The sequence below is a fragment of the Nilaparvata lugens genome, chromosome 7, assembly GCF_014356525.2.
Source record: "Nilaparvata lugens isolate BPH chromosome 7, ASM1435652v1, whole genome shotgun sequence".
NCBI classification, from domain to species: Eukaryota; Metazoa; Arthropoda; class Insecta; order Hemiptera; family Delphacidae; genus Nilaparvata; species Nilaparvata lugens.
In genome coordinates, this window is record NC_052510.1 from 41,172,406 (window position 1) to 41,189,272 (window position 16,867).

At 36.6% G+C, this 16,867-nt stretch overlaps 2 protein-coding genes across 2 annotated transcripts in view; both read right to left on the reverse strand.

Annotated features, from left to right (window-relative positions):
• Positions 1-732: 732 nt before the first annotated feature.
• LOC111057907 overlaps positions 733-16,867 on the reverse strand; it is a 191,564-nt gene continuing 175,429 nt past the window's right edge. Inside the window, exon 4 of the mRNA XM_039432792.1 lies at positions 733-2,304. Coding sequence (XP_039288726.1) covers positions 1,062-2,304 — 1,243 coding nt within the window. The 3' untranslated portion in view covers positions 733-1,061. The remainder of the gene's footprint in view (positions 2,305-16,867) is intronic.
• On the reverse strand, positions 12,424-15,131 carry LOC111057908 (SNF1-related protein kinase catalytic subunit alpha KIN12). Its single transcript, XM_022345381.2, has one exon. It carries the CDS (start codon positions 14,182-14,184, stop codon positions 13,126-13,128), a length of 1,059 nt encoding a protein of 352 aa, XP_022201073.1. The 5' UTR covers positions 14,185-15,131; the 3' UTR covers positions 12,424-13,125.

A 16,867-nucleotide genomic window follows, 5' to 3' on the forward strand; every position in this document is an offset into this window, starting at 1 on the left:
GATAGGAAAGTCTGTAAGTTTATGAGCGCTTGAAATTACAGAACATTGGCCGGATCATACCGGTGACATAACCGCCGTTGTATCCTTACCGCTCTATGCTTTCTCCGCTGCGCATGTCCATCCCAAGTCAAAGGTTATTTTGTACAGAGTATAGTTGTTCGCTTGTCTGTTTTGTTCTATCCTTATTTATATTGTAAACCACATTTATTATTTTTACCACATGTTAGATTAGATTTTGAATTAATTAATTTTTAATTAGATTTTGACCATGTTATTCTTTTTACTCCTGCAAATATAATCGTTGATCTAGAATGTAAAGCCAGTTCAATACACATAGATTTTTAGACATTTAATTTTTTGCCATCCTGAACACATGAATACATCATCCGTTTACCAAGTTATGTTTAATCTTATAGATTTCATTAAGGACGGTGGAAAATCGTACGTCCAAAAAGCGACTGAAAACAACTGGCTGAAGCTCAACTGAAAATTAGCTGAAACTCAACTAAAACTCAATCCTCGAAGAGTAATCATTGAACTTGATGATCTTTGTTAGAGTTATATCCTTACAAAAAGTCAGTCAATAGTTTTATGTAGTATCCAATAAAATATGACTGACATAGTGAGGGGGTTGAGTGGTTTCTACACTACCACGTGATATTATATTCTTATTTTATTACTAGACTGGATACCAATGTATTCAACAGGAAACATCAATTACTTATGCGCATGACAAAACAAAAATATTAAATTTTATTCAACAAATATAAATACTGAATACATATCTATTCTGTTTCAACAAACAATTTACAAGAACAATAGTAGTATTCATTTTTCATAAAGATAGATAAGGAAATCATTGTTCCTCTCTTCTTTAAAGTTGTGGATAGAAGAATAGAGTGGTTGAAATCTTTGAAGATTTGAAAAAGGACTTGAAGTATTCGGAAGATCATAGATAAGGAAGATAGAAGTGTTGACATGTATTCCAGTTGATCTAGACATGTCTGTTTCGATCCTAGACAAGGAAGATAAAAGAGTGGAAGTTTGTTGATGTGTTTGATTTAAGACAAGTGGGAGGACAGTTGGGACAGGATTGATTTGGGATGTTGATGATTTTCCGTAGAAGAGGGAGAAACAAAATCAACAGTCTCTTTTCTCTTCACTGGTAGCGATCTTTTCTTCATGGTTTCAAAATCTCCCATGTCCCCGGTGAATAGATCACCATGAAAACCCATCGAATCCATCTCTGGACGACGTTTTTTCATAGTTTCAAAGTCTCCAAATCCCCCTCCAAAGGTATCTCCATGAAAACCCATAGAGTCCATCTCAGGGCGACGCTTTTTCATGGTCTCGAAGTCCCCGAACCCTCCACCAAATGTATCCCCATGAAAACCCATAGAGTCCATTTCAGGGCGTCTCTTTTTCATGGTTTCAAAATCACCGAAGCCCCCTCCAAACGTATCACCATGAAACCCCATGGAATCCATCTCGGGGCGTCTTTTTTTCATGGTTTCAAAATCACCGAAACCCCCTCCAAAGGTATCACCATGAAACCCCATGGAGTCCATCTCAGGACGACGTTTTTTCATAGTTTCAAAGTCTCCAAAGCTGCCTCCAAACATATCACCATGAAATCCTGATGAATCCATTTCAGGACGTCTCTTCTTCATGGTCTCGAAATCACCAAAGCTGCCTCCAAACATATCTCCATGAAATCCAGATGAATCCATTTCAGGCCTCCTTTTTTTCATGGTCTCAAAATCTCCAAATCCGCCTCCAAATGTATCCCCATGGAATCCCATGGAATCCATTTCTGGTCTCCTCTTTTTCATAGTCTCAAAATCTCCAAATCCCCCTCCAAAAGTATCACCATGGAACCCCATAGAATCCATCTCTGGTCTTCGTTTAGTCAACCGCTCATCGTACTCAGTGATCAGAGGCGCCAAAATCTTATTCAACACATTTTGGCGGGAATAGTGGGACCGTTTCATGGTTTGGAAGTCTCCAAACCCATCAGAGAAAGTGTCAGCATGAAACCCCATTGAACCACGAGCTCGTCTCAGTCTGGACTCCAATGCTCCTGATCGTTTAGTTCGACTGTTGGCCGCGTCCTTGGTGTCAGCGCTATTTGTAAGGTGTTTGACATATGACACATGCTTCGCACCGAAAGAACGATGCTGGTCAGTTTGATGGTGACTGTTTTCAGCAGGTTCGAGAGTTTTGTTGGATGGTGGTGCTACTTCTCGTTTCTTGCGAGACAGTGCAGCCTCAGGCCAGTAGGTCATCTCATCAGAAGCTCGTTTCCTGGAAACACACCAACATTTAAATTGAATAATAATCAATATGATATTATAAAATTATTATTTTCTAAAACTTTTCATATTGAGACAAAAGTATGTCTGAGAAGTACTTATAATATAGTGTCAATGAGATATTTCAAAGAAAGTTTTGTCAGATTAGAATCGTTCTAAACAATTCTTTATGAATTTAACCTAGAACCACCAGGTATCATGTTATTATTTCTCATGTTTTCGGTATATTAATGGATATACTGGTCCCCCACACTCTCTCAAGTGAATCGAGGTGCATGAAATAATAATTTTGGTCAAGTTCACCATGATTAGCCTAACATTTGTAGTATTATTACTATTACTATCACTAGTACGGTAATCGAAAGTTTGTACTATTTGCAGAATAGAATAATGAGTGCCAGCATACAATAGAGTTTAGCTTACGTCTTAGCACTTTTTATTTCATTGAGAAATCTTAGGTTAATGCCGCCAGTTAGTTCACAATTAAACACTTTTTTAAAATAGACCAGTCCCTACCAGTAAAGTGTTTTCAATTGCATCTTTACTAGATAATTTAAATAATGAAATATCAATTGTTATCTTTTCAGTTCGGCTCAAGTCAAATTGGGAATTAATGACCTTTTTGCTGTTTGAGTTTGAGAAGCTCAAATACCTGTTAATGGACCGAAGCTTGGTTTAAGATTCAGGTCAACGGTTTTGCATTCCTCCTTATGTTTATATCAATTTTTGTAAGTCTGTACATATGTTTCGCACTTACTGCGAATTGCGGCAATACGTGTCCATTGAATTTGACAGGTAAGTTCCTTTTTGAACTAACCAAAGTATATATATAAGTTTTTTTGAAATTTTGCATCTTAAGGATAATATAAAAGGAAAAGGATATTACTCCATAGTTCAATATTACTGTAAAAATCAGACTATAGAATATTATTCATGATTTATCAGCTGTCAAGTGTATTGTTATTTTTTGTCAATTTTATGACAACATAGGATCACTGTAGTCTCTGGTTAGTCCTCTTTCTTCGTTTATTCGCTTCAATTCTCTTCCTTTCTTCCCAGTACCTTTTCATTCTGTCAGATCTTTCTTTTCTCAATTCATCTGAACAAACCTGTTGCCTTCTCCTAATTGTTTTTATAAATAAGATCCTCTTTCTGTCAGTATGATTGTTTCCCTATAGATTTTTGTGCGATTTTTGACATCCTCAATAGTTAAATTTAGGTCCGATATGTCTTTTTCATTTCCACAAGCCAAGGAATTGTGGCTCTGTTTGCTTTCGCACTCATGAGTTTTTCAATAAGTCTTCTTAACAATCGATTCGCTGGGGTTCTAAGAATATGCCCAAAGAAATAAATTATCTTTTTTGCGCATTGCGTCAGTTATTGGTTCTATTTCTCTATATAAATCTGTTCTTTTGGAAGGAGTCTGAACTGGTTGTCAAGTACATGTTTATTGTTAATGCAGGTTCAAAGAATGCGTCTTTCAACTCTTCTTATAGTTTCTCTAATACCATTTCTATCAATATTGAAAAGTGTCTTACTGCAATACATTGCTTGCATTCTTAGAACTGCCTTGTAGTGTTTCAGTTTTGTATGATTTTTGCGGAGAGCTTAGATGGTTTACAGATGCTGATGGACAGAGTGACAGAAAGTAGTGAGAGACATGGGTTGAATATCAATACAGATAAGACAAAGTTAATGGTCATCAGCAAGAAGAATGTCCCCAAATGTCATCTTACGATTAAAGGAAAGCCAGAATGAACAAGTCAATAAATACATATACCTGGGTGCCACTCTGAATGACCAGTGGGATCACTCACAAGAAATCAAGATCCGCATTGAAAAGGCCAGAGCTGTGTTTTTAAAAATGAGTACCATGTTCAAAAGTCACGATTTGACTTTTATTATTTTTTAATATTATTTATTTGACTTTTATTATTTATTTTTTAATATTTAAGTGATGAATTTCCTTTATGTATTATACTTCATTATTATGTGTCATTATCATTATTTTAGTATTAATAAGTAGTTGGTTATTTTCTTACTCTTGCACAAGTTGTTTGTTTATTTTGTTCTTTTCTTGTGGAAATAAATATATTATTTTTATTATTATTATTATTATTATTATTATTATTATCATTATTATTATTATTATTATTATTATTATATCTCAGACATATAATGAGAAATGGAAGCAGATATGAGATACTCCAACTTGTATTGCAGGGCAAGGTAGAAAGTAAAAGAGGTCCTGGAAGAAGGAGAATATCGTGGCTTAGGAACCTGAGGACATGGTATGGAATGAGCACAGCACAGCTGTTCAGGGCGGCAGTCAACAGGGTCATCATAGCCGGAATTATTGCCAACATCCGGATCGGATAGGAACCAAAAGAAGAAGAAGATGGATGGAAAGACATTTTCTCTCATTAGTGTCTCTAGTTACTTGCTGTCCCTTGCAAAGCTTTAAAATTCTGGCCTTCCATGAGGCCTCCTCACTAAGATTATATGTGATCGTCTCTCCTAGATATCTAAAACCGTCCAAAATATCAATAAAACTTTCTTTGATATTAATTTTATTTATACACAAAGGCTCAGTTATCATGAATTTCGTAAGAAATCTTCAGTCCGACTTTTCCTGCTATTTCTTCCAAAGATGTGTATTTGTTGTCGTGCTTCTGCTACTCCATTTGCAAGGAAAACCAAATCATCTGCAAAATCCAAACAGTTAAGTTTGATGTTGTCTTTATGATAGCCAATTTGTATGGTTTCAGGATTGTTAATCATTGTATGCAATGACGCATGTGATAATCAATAAATTATAAAACGAAAACCCCAATTGAATGCTGCAAATCACCCCGAAGACTTCTGCTACTTCAAATATTGACAACACGATAAACAGCTATATGGAGACTCGATGAGCGCTACCATACAAAAATCTGGTGTGGCGCACTCACACAATTTTCCTTGCAGTTATGAAAATTGATCACCTGACGCTAGTGTTCCCGCGCATCTCAAGTCTATTATTCAAAGAAAGCAGACACACGAAGTCTGCTATCTCTTCATAGTGAATGATTTAGTAGAATCAACAGTTGCCAACAGTTTGCAATTTAATAATCTTATTTTATCGAACTTCGAGCTTTTTTTCAATTTAAGGTGAATATGTCACTGAACATTAATTGTAGAGATTTTTATGCTCAATCCTATTTTTTACAGATATGGGACTTGTGGCAGTTGATAGAGCTTATCAATGGCTTTTTTTAGGTATAAATTTGATCAAAATCGTTGGAGCAGTTTTCGAGAAAATCGCGAAAAACCCTATTTTTGACAACATTTTCGCCATTTTAGCCGCCATCTTGAATCGCATTCGATCGAAATTGTTCGTGTCGGATCCTTATATTGTAAGGACCTTGAGTTCCAAATTCCAAGTCATTCCGATAATTGGGAGATGAGATATCGTGTACACAGACGCACATACACTCATACACACACACACACACACGCACACACACACACACACACACACACACACACACACACACACACACACACACACACACACACACACACACACACACACACACACACACACACACACACACACACACACACACACACACACACACACACACACACACACACCACACACACACACACACCACACACACACACACACACACCACACACACACACCACACACACACACACACCACACACACACACCACACACACACCACACACACCACACACACACCACACACACCACACACACACACACACACACACACCACACACACACACACACACACACACACACACACACACACACACAACACACACACACACACACACACACACACACACAACACACACACACACACACACACACACACACACACACACACACACACACACACACACACACACCAATACCCAAAAACCACTTTTTTGGACTCAGGGGACCTTGAAACGTATAGAAATTTGGAAATTGGGGTACCTTAATTTTTACTTTCCTTGCCCTATTACCATAGGTAAGGAAAGTATTGCTTTCCAAAAAGAATTAAGGTACCCTAATAAGGTACCCTAATTTCAAGTTTTCTATACGTTTCTAGGTCCCCTGAGTCCAAAAACATGATTTTTGGGTGTTGGTCTGTGTGTATGTATGTGTGTATGTGTGTATGTGTGTGTGTGTGTGTGTATGTGTATATGTGTATGTGTATATGTGTATATGTGTATATGTGTGTATGTGTGTATCTGAAGTCTGATAATTGGGAATCTAACATCAAACTTTGCATAGATGGGGTGGAGCTCTTGAAATTCAATGTATGTCGCGTATGTCTGTGAACACGATAGTTCCATTCCTAATTAACCGATTGACTTAAAATTTTAATCTTAAGGTCCTTATACCATGAGGATCCGAAAATAGGAAAGTCAATAAAATTCAATTCAAGATGGCGGATAATTACTAAAAAACCATGTTTTTCACGGTTTTCTCGAAAACAGCTCTAACGATTTTCTTCAAATTTATACCATGGATAGCTATTTATAAGCCCTATCAACTGACATGAATCTCATTTCTGGGAAAATTTCAGGAGCTCCGTAATATAATTGAAAAAATGGCGGATAATCACTAAAAAACCATGTTTTTCACGATTTTCTCAAAAATGACTTGACCGATTTTTTTCAAATTCATACCCTGTATTTATTTATTTAGTTATTTATCGACTCTATCAACTGGAATGAGTCTCCTTTCTGGGAAACTAATGGGGGGTCCACCACATCCTTGAGAAATGGACTTTGTCGCCTCCTTCTCGTGCATGAGGTAGGTAGGTAGAGCAGTTCATAAAAATCTGGTGTGGTACACTCACACAACTTTCCTTGCTCATTGAACTATAAGCCTCATTATCAAACGAGAATAATTTAGGGGAATAACATAATAACGATTGACGGCAACATATTTGCAACTACGATCAGACTACTGTATAGCCTATGTGTATATACAATTGTTTTCAGAGTACTTTTTCCTTTATGTAAATTGTGAAATTCGATGATATTTTTTGAAATTCGTCAAAACAGCTGCTCTACAGATGAAATATCTTGACTATGACTGTGTTCTTTTTATAAACTGCTCTACCTACCGTACCCACGGTATATGGAAGAAGAAAAAGTAAAAACCGTGTACCTACCTATCTCATGCACGAGAAGGAGGTTACAAAGTCCATTTCTCAAGGATTGGGTGGACCCCCCATTAGTACCCCAGGAAAAAGACTCATGTCAGTTGATAGAGCTAATAAATAACTATACAGGGTATAGATTTGAAAAAATCGTTAGAGCCGTTTTTGAGAAAATCGTGAAAAACATGGTTTTTTAGTAACTGTCATTTTTCTCAAGAATATTACGGAGCTCCTGCAATTTTCTCAGAAATGAGACGCATGTCAGTTGATAGGGCTTATAAATAGCTATCCATGGTATAAATTTGAAGAAAATCGTTAGAGCCGTTTTCGAGAAAACCGTGAAAAACATGGCTTTTTAGTCATGATCCGCCATTTTTTTCAAGAATATTACGGAGCTCCTGGAATTTTACCAGAAATGAGACTCATGCCAGTTGATAGGGCTTATAAATAGCTATCCATGGTATAAATTTGAAGAAAATCGTTAGAGCCGTTTTCGAGAAAACCGTGAAAAACATGGCTTTTTAGTCATAATCCGCCATTTTTTTCAAGAATATTACGGAGCTCCTGGAATTTTCCCAGAAATGAGACTCATGCCAGTTGATAGGGCTTATGAATAGCTATCCATGGTATAAATTTGAAGGAAATCGTTAGAGCCGTTTTCGAGAAAACCGTGAAAAGCATGGTTTTTTAGTCATTATCCGCCATTTTTCTCGAGAATATTACGGAGCTCCTGAAATTTTCCCTGAAATGAGTTTTATGCCAGTTGATAGGGCTTATAAATAGCTATCCATGGTATAAATTTGAAGAAAATCGTTAGAGCCGTTTTCGAGAAAACCGTGAAAAACATGGCTTTTTAGTCATTATCCGCCATTTTTCTCAAGAATATTACGGAGCTCCTGAAATTTTCCCTGAAATGAGACTTATGCCAGTTGATAGGGCTTATAAATAGCTATCCATGGTATAAATTTGAAGAAAATCGTTAGAGCCATTTTCGAGAAAAACGTGAAAAACATGGTTTTTTAGTAATTATCCGCCATTTTTTCCGCCATCTTGAATTGAATTTTATTGAATTTCTTATTGTCGGGTCCTCATGGTATAAGGACCTTAAGTTTGAAATTTCAAGTCAATCGGTTAATTAGGAATGGAGTTATCGTGTTCACAGACATACACACATACACACACACACATACACACACACACACACATACACACACACACACACACACACACACACACACACACACACACACACACACACACACACACACACACACACATACACACACAGACCAATACCCAAAAATCATGTTTCTGGACTCAGGGGACCTTGAAACGTATAGAAAACTTGAAATTGGGGTACCTTAATTTTTTTTGAAAAGCAATACTTTCCTTACCTATGGTAGTAGGGCAAGGAAAGTAAAAAGGACACATAGTCGAGATATTTAATCTGTAGAACAGATGTTTTGACGACTTTTAAAAAATATCGAATTTCACAATTTACACAAAGGAAAAAATCTTGTGTGGCGCACTCACACAACTTTCCTTGCCGTTATGAAAATTGATCATCTGACGCTAGTGTACTCGCGAATCTCAAGTCTACTATTCAAAGATATGAGACAGCTGGTGATAGGTCAATAACGCTGGAAACACACGAGGTCTGCTATCTCTTCGTAGTGAATGATTCAATAGAACCAACAGTTTGCAATTTAATAATCATATTTTCTGGGATTTAAGCTCATTTTCAATTATTTGTCAGCCCGGGAATGTGAAATAGTTTTTGTATAGTAGCGCTCATCGAATTTCCATCTTGCTGTTTACCCTGTTCATCTGCTACCCTGTTGTCAATATTTGCAGTAGCAGAAGTCTTTGGGGTGATTTACAGCAATTAATTGGGATTTTCGTTCAATAATAATTATTCTTTATTAGCATTTGAACAAATGCAACTTCCAATTAATTTCCATCTGTAATAATTAATAACTCAGAGGAAAACAGTATTTGTCTCTCGACTTTTCTCTGCTGTCAACTGGAGCTGACCAGATGACAGTGATAAATAGGGAAAGATATCATCATGTGCCTTTCATCATGCTCTTGATCATTCTTGTCTCATGACAAAAGCCTTACAATATATTATCTTTGAATACTCGAAAAGATGCTGAAATGAACTATTCGTGGAAGTGTTTCTTCTTGTGAAACCGCATAAGCGTACAACACCTCTACAAAGTGAATTTCGAACAAATCAACATGACAATTATGAATTTTGAATTATAATTGTTGTTTTTTTCAAATAACCTTCCAGTTCTACAGAAAAATCTTCTCATCAATAATGCAGCCCTATTTTATCTTAAGATTTCAAGACCAAAATATCATGACTGTCGCGTTGAAAACAAACAAGATACAGATACAAACGGATTATCAAACGCCCGTTATCAGCTCGATACGATTCCAAGTTCACAAGTGAAGAACTCAGCCGAGAATATTAAGGCTAGGCGCACACCAGTTAGTCAAGACAAGACAAGACATGATCAAACACGTTTAGTCACAATACTTCACATATTTGCTTATGAAGACATGTCTAATTGCAATGTCTAATCAGTGTGAGTTGCGTCGTAAGCAACTAAGTTATGTGAAGTATTGTGACTAAACGTGTCTGAGCATGTGTTGTCTTGACTAACTGGTGTTCGCCTAGCCTTACACTAAAGCAGACTACACCTGTACAAGACTGTACTGTTTATTCTATGACTAGGTGGAGATTGAACGACGCGTGACACCTAGCGGATGAACTTCGCTCTAGTCACCCTGCAGCTTTGCTTTGATGCCGCTAGGTCGCAGCCCAATTCAAAAAACAACCCTCTCCCTGCCATGTTTTGCTTCCTAAATGATGTTTATAGACTTGATCTGTTCTCTGAAACTTGCTGATCTATTTCATCATTACTATTTTGTTCGAAAAAAATTGTGAAATGTTATTGGATAAGCGTTTGTAATATGATGAATAAATGGAAATGAAAGGATGTTTCTTTGCTACTACCATATTGAATCTTTCGGCAATATTAATAGAATGGAGCTGTCTCATATTATTGCAGGAGTGAGAAATATTTCATAGAATGTTTTCCTTGATCTATTTATTGGGAAATTTGAATTTTCTTCTAACGACCTTTATGCCAAAAACAGCAAAATACTTCGTCTATAATATGCGAGTTTTAACAATGTAATGAATTTTGTAGATGCTGTCAATGTTGAAAACCATTTTTCCAAATGAAACGGAAAATTAGAATAAAGTACAGTAGGCCCTATCAAAAACGTTTGTATTTTGGAGCGTGGAATCTGTTATTCAAGAATAGCTTGTGAGTTTGAATAATTAATCAATTATTTCGAATTTTTCAATTTCTCTTTATTTCTTGAGCTTATTTGCAAGCTACTATCAATCAATATTTAGCATCAAAACAATATTATTACTATACCGTAGAAGTTCATAATATTTATTACTGACTTCTGTTCACAATAGAATACGGAAAACTTTTTAGAGGGAATTTGTGAAAAATGGAAAGATCGAGTCGTGTTTCACGACCTTTATGAGATGTCTTTAATAGGCTATCTTCTCTCTTGAAATTTGAATAGATTAATTGAATAGACTTAAAAGGAGCATGCTCCTGTAAAATATTAATTTTTATTTAATTAAAGTGGATTTTTGACAACATTTTAAGTCTATCCAATTATGGAAATGTTCCACAACATCAACATTCGAACTACAAACGCTACAAACTTAATTGAATAAATTACATACAAGAGCAGGAATACTTCACAAGGTTTCACTTTTTTCAAATTTACTTATTTTTCTAAAACCTAAGTAGGTTGAACGCTCACTTCATTCTCCTTGATAAGAGAAAGCTCTTTAAGTATATGATTCTCCTAGAAGGAGCACAATGAGAAGGCTTAAAATGGTTATCATTACAAGATACCTCCATTTGCATCATTTCAATAAGAAAAACTGAGACATAACAATATTTATTCTGAATTGCTCCGTCTGCTCCTTAAGCTTTTCTACCTATTTTTTAGGAGCATTCTCTCATGCGGGGGCTCCTTTTCCCATTTTCCATTTTCTGCTGTCGGGGAGCAACAGGGATTATTACTTTTCCAGAAAAATCTATTATACTTCCATAATATTTCCTGTTACGTTTTCATATTGTCTTGTGAGAACTATGAGAATTGATGCCACTACCTTGTAGTCTACTCTACAATGTTCACATTTCAAACTTCAGATAGTGGAATACTGACTGGTAAGGTCTGTAGTTTTCATTTTCCAGACTAATATGAATCAGTATTCATCTGAATCTGATTCAACTGTCTGAATCGGAATTTCCTATCTTATTCTTAATTATTCAAGGAGACAATGGTATCCCTACATATTGTTCTAACGTTCACTGGTATTTGGTTGTTTGGTACTGTGTACTTCAACAAAAACTACCGGAATATTGGTAGGTTCCAAACATCATTGGAGGTTCCATTAAACAGTAATTTCCCATATCTATGCCAGTGCTCTTATTACAATAAAAACTTCCTAAAATACTGGAGGCCTCCTTTCAAATTTGAGAATTGTTTGAATGTTCAGCTTAACTTTGAATTGAAGTATTAAATCGGAGGTTGAAACACCTATTTCTACAGCACAGCTAGTAGAAAAACCTTGGATCCTCATTTCACGGTATATTTCCACTGCACAAGTAGGAAAACCCTCACGTTCTTATTCCACTGCACAGGTAGAGAAACCTCACATCCCTATTATAGATACAGTACCTCAGCTTTCCAGGTATCAAGCCTATTATTAAAGGTCGCCAATCTGCCCTTCAAAGGCTTTGCTATAATTGCAAGTCAAGATGGACTCTTTTGCTCACTGCCCTGTCATACATTATTCAGCATTCTTTTGCATCTAAGTTTTGTCTCGTTTATTGCTTCTCTCTAGAACTCTGTGTTTCAACCCACGTACAACATATTATAGCCCATATGTACAGAGAGTATAGAAAGAGACTTAGAAGGTAGGTGGAGAATATACCATCTATATTTCTGGATATGTATAGAAGAAGGTCTTCTTTTGACTTTCATTTTCCCGAGTTATTACAGCACGAATATGTTTAGAGAGAAAATGAATAACCATGAAGCAGAGGACCACTGAGTGACATTGATGATCAATTCCAGGTTCGTTAATATTCATTGCTTCAGGCTATGCTCAGTAACTAGTAGAAAGAAAGTAGTTTCCCTCAACCATGCTAGGTAGTAGGCAATAGCTACTGCAATTTATTAACGATGTCAAAGGATTTGAAGTTACTGAAGCTAAAGGACTTGAGTTATTGAATGCTGTTGAGAACATGAATATATCTTATTGTTTGAACCACCATGAAGCAAGTGTTATATAGAAATAGGTACACTATGGTGATAGTTATAACATGAAATATCAACAACATAAAATAAAGCTATGATCACCTAATGCTTTGCATTCCAAGTTCAAACCAACATTTGATCCGGTTCTGTTTGAAATTGGATAAAGCAAACGAACCAAAAGTTCCAAAACACATTGCATTTTGTTCAATGGTTAGTAAAATTCGTATTGTGAGGAATAAGGAGATACACCTTTATCATTTCTATTTCCTTTATTATCACCTCTTCTTCAACCAGCACATCAAATTGAAAACTCCTCCCACCTTCCCATACGGCTTCTTCTCAATTTCATTCAAAACATTTTTCACAGTAAACCCCAGCATACGAGACATCTGTTCCACTACCAACTGTTCCACGAACGTTAACGGAACGCTGGCTAACGATAACGCGACGTTGGCTGACGGTGACGATTTTAGCTGACGAGCCTGTTTTTTTCGCAGCCATGGATGCACCAAAGCCCGTGCCATGGTCAGTCGATCTCGGGGATTCGGTTTCAGCAGAAGCGAGACTAGACTTGAGAAATGTATCGAGTATTTCCTGATAGCTTTCAAATGTACATCGGTTAGTCCCCGTGTGATTTGCTCGAGAAAATGGGATCTGTCGCTCGTGTTCCTCACACGACCGCCGCCTTTGAAGTGAAACGGCAGTTTACCCGTAGCCATGGCAAACAAAATGATGCCCAAACTCCAAAGATCCACCTCTGGTCCATAGCGTTTCCCCGGGGTATACAGCTCTGGTGCGGCGTACTCGGGACTACCACACTGTGTGATCAAATGCCTCCCACCGAACCACACGTTTCCCAGTCCGAAATCGACTATTTTCACCTTCCTTGTCACTCTGTCGTAAATCACATTCTCCATCTTCAAGTCTCTATGGACTACTGATCGGCTATGCATGTAGTCGACGGCCGAAAACAATTGTACAGCGATTGTGAGCGCTTGAGTTTCAAAAATTCCCTCACAACTTTTCACAACAAACTGGTGTAACGTACTACCTCTAGCCTCCTCCATTACTAAACAATACACATTTTTGTGGTACATTGTTTCAAATAGTCTTATTATACAAGGGTGGTCCAGTTTAGCCAGTAGTCGTTCCTCACGTTTCAAGTTTTTGCGGACATAGTCTTCTTGTAGTTTTGTCTCGCTGATTATTTTGAGAGCAACATTTGATCCGAGAACTGTGTGGTGAGCTTGGTAGACTGTAGAGAAGTTGCCTTTGCCGAGACGTTTGCCTGTTAGACGATAGTTGCCTACTGTATGAAATGGTAGCATGTTCATCAGAAATGTTAATAAGTTATAATCGTTAATTAATGATGTTGAAATTTTCCTATATGATAGCTTTTTAGAGAAATATTCAGTTCCAATAGGAATTGGAGATAATTAATATTTTCAATCAAATCCGGTTTGCTCTTTGACAGTAGGTACCTGTCAAATATTATGCTTTGAAGCCAAGGAATTAAAGCTATTAAAAACTTTGGGGTGTCTTCTAACAGCTTTCAAAACCTATGAATATCTTCCAATTGTCTTGAGTTCCTTCAAGATATTCCAAATACGGCCTCTGCAGTTCTCAAAAACTTTCTTACTACTATGTTCGAAATGTTCAATGTGTTTTCAAACTTCTCTAGAACTTTTCAAAATTCATAGGATTCTCTTTGGACCATATTTTCAGCTTCCTATCAACATACGATATTACTATCCTCAACTACATCAGGACTTCAAATCCAAACATTATAATCCAAATCCAAATTCATTTTAATTTCTTCAAGCATGGCATTTATTTTCATTCTCATCGATGAATCACCACTTAAAAATAGTGAGCAAGTCAATCGAAGAAAGTAGAGATCAAAGAGTTCTCACAAGATACTTAAGTGCAGTCGATGTAGCATAATCTATTTATAATAGTAGAATAATTTTCTCATTGTTAGATGATGCTGGTATCTTCCTACTTATTACAATATTATGTCTAATGTTTGAAGAGGTTAAAATTTGGTAATTGGAAAAGCGGTACCAATGTTAAGTTTCTTACGAATAACACATCCTGTCTCTTCTTCTCGCTACTTGTCCATTAATGACGAATTTTTCATTAGTTTATTGACTATTATTGGATTCTATACAGTTTTTCAACACATTTCTCACCTATTATTGCCCTATTTTCTCCCATCACTAACTGTTATCTTTTGAGGTTGAAAATTAAACTCAGAAAATCCTGAGCTTATCTTAGCTGTGTAAACAAACTCAATGTGTTCATAATAATATCTGATCATAACTAATCATCTGATTGCATATCAAAATCTGTTGAATATGAAAATCAAGTTCCCACTTATTTTTTTTAGCAATTCGAAATTTTAGAAGGCGGTGAAATTTTAAATAATGTAGTTATGAAGCGAGTGATTTATCTATGTTCATGCAACTAGAAAAATAATTATGATATACAAATGTTATAGCGTCATTTTCTGTGCCATACAAGTTCAACCAATAATAGCGAGCCGCCATCTTTAATGTTGCTTCCTCTTTCAAGCAGCAATCCCGGTAGCTGGTCCGAAATCGTAGATTCCATTTTGAGTTTTAGCCAATGAGAGTAACTCAGTATTGTTTTCAGTGGCTCTCGAAATAGGAAGTCGCAAGTATTCAGAGAACTACAGTTGTATTACAGAGAGATTCCATTGATTCCATATAATTTAAAGATTACAATTTTTGTTCACCTTCAGACGTGTCACTTCGGAATAGTTGTTAGCAGGAAAGATAGGAAAGATCTTCTTATGCTATTTCTTCTGTTTGGTATTAGTAACCTCTAGTCTATTTGATTTCTAGTCATCATCATCATCATCATCATTATCATCATCATCAATTGATGATTCCATGAGTAGAGATTGCAGATTCTGAGAATTGTGATTGCGGTAAACTCTTCAACATAATTATAACAAATGAGTGTCCAATGTACAGATTTCCAACAGGGGATGTAGGCCTCCTCACTCTCACCAGAGAAGCTATAGAGTGACTGAGTGATCTGGAGGTTGACATTTGAAATAATAGAGATTGATTTTCTATGTAGGGTACTTGAACCCAATAACTATTTTTCACTTTCCTTGCCCTATTACCATAAGTAAGGAAAGTATTGCTTTCCGAAAAAAATTAAGGTACCCCAATTTCTAAATTTCTAAACGTTTCAAGGTCACCTGAGTCCAAAAAAGTTGTTTTTGGGTAAGGTCTGTTTGTGTGTGTGTGTGTGTGTGTGTGTGTGTGTGGTGTGTGTGGTGTGTGTGTGTGTGTGGTGTGTGTGTGTGTGTGTGTGTGTGTGGTGTGTGTGTGTGTGTGTGGTGTGTGTGTGTGTGTGTGTGTGTGTGTGGTGTGTGTGTGTGTGTGTGTGTGTGTGTGTGTTGTGTGTGTGTGTGTGTGTGTGTGTGTGTGTGTGTGTGTGTGTGTGTGTGTGTGTGTGTGTGTGTGTGTGTGTGTGTGTGTGTGTGTGTGTGTGTGTATGAGTGTATGTGCGTCTGTGTGCACGATATCTCATCTCCCAATCAACGGAATAACTTGAAATTTGGTCCTTACACTATAAGGATCCGACACGAACAATTTCGATCAAATGCAATTCAAGATGGCGGCTAAAATGGCGGAAATGTTTTCAAAAACAGGGTTTCTCGCAATTTTCTCGAAAACGGCACCAACGATTTTGATCAAATTCATACTTAAAATAGTCATTGATAAGCTCTATCAACTGCCATAAGTCCCATATCTGTAAAAATTTCAGGAGCTGCGCCCCATCTATGCAAAGTTGATTTAGATTCCCAATTATCAGGCTTCAGATACAGTTTAAACCAAAAATTTCAAGTGGAAAGATTAACCATGAAAATCTCTACAATCAATGTCTAGTAACATTTTCACTTAAAATTGAAAATAAGCTCGAAGTTCGAGAAAAGAAGATTAATTAAATTGCAAACTTTTGGCAACTGTTGTTTCTATT

What these genes read in the sequence shown, in the direction of transcription:
- LOC111057908 (XM_022345381.2), bottom strand. Translation starts at nt 14,184, where the DNA reads ATGAACATGCTACCATTTCATACAGTAGGCAACTATCGTCTAACAGGC.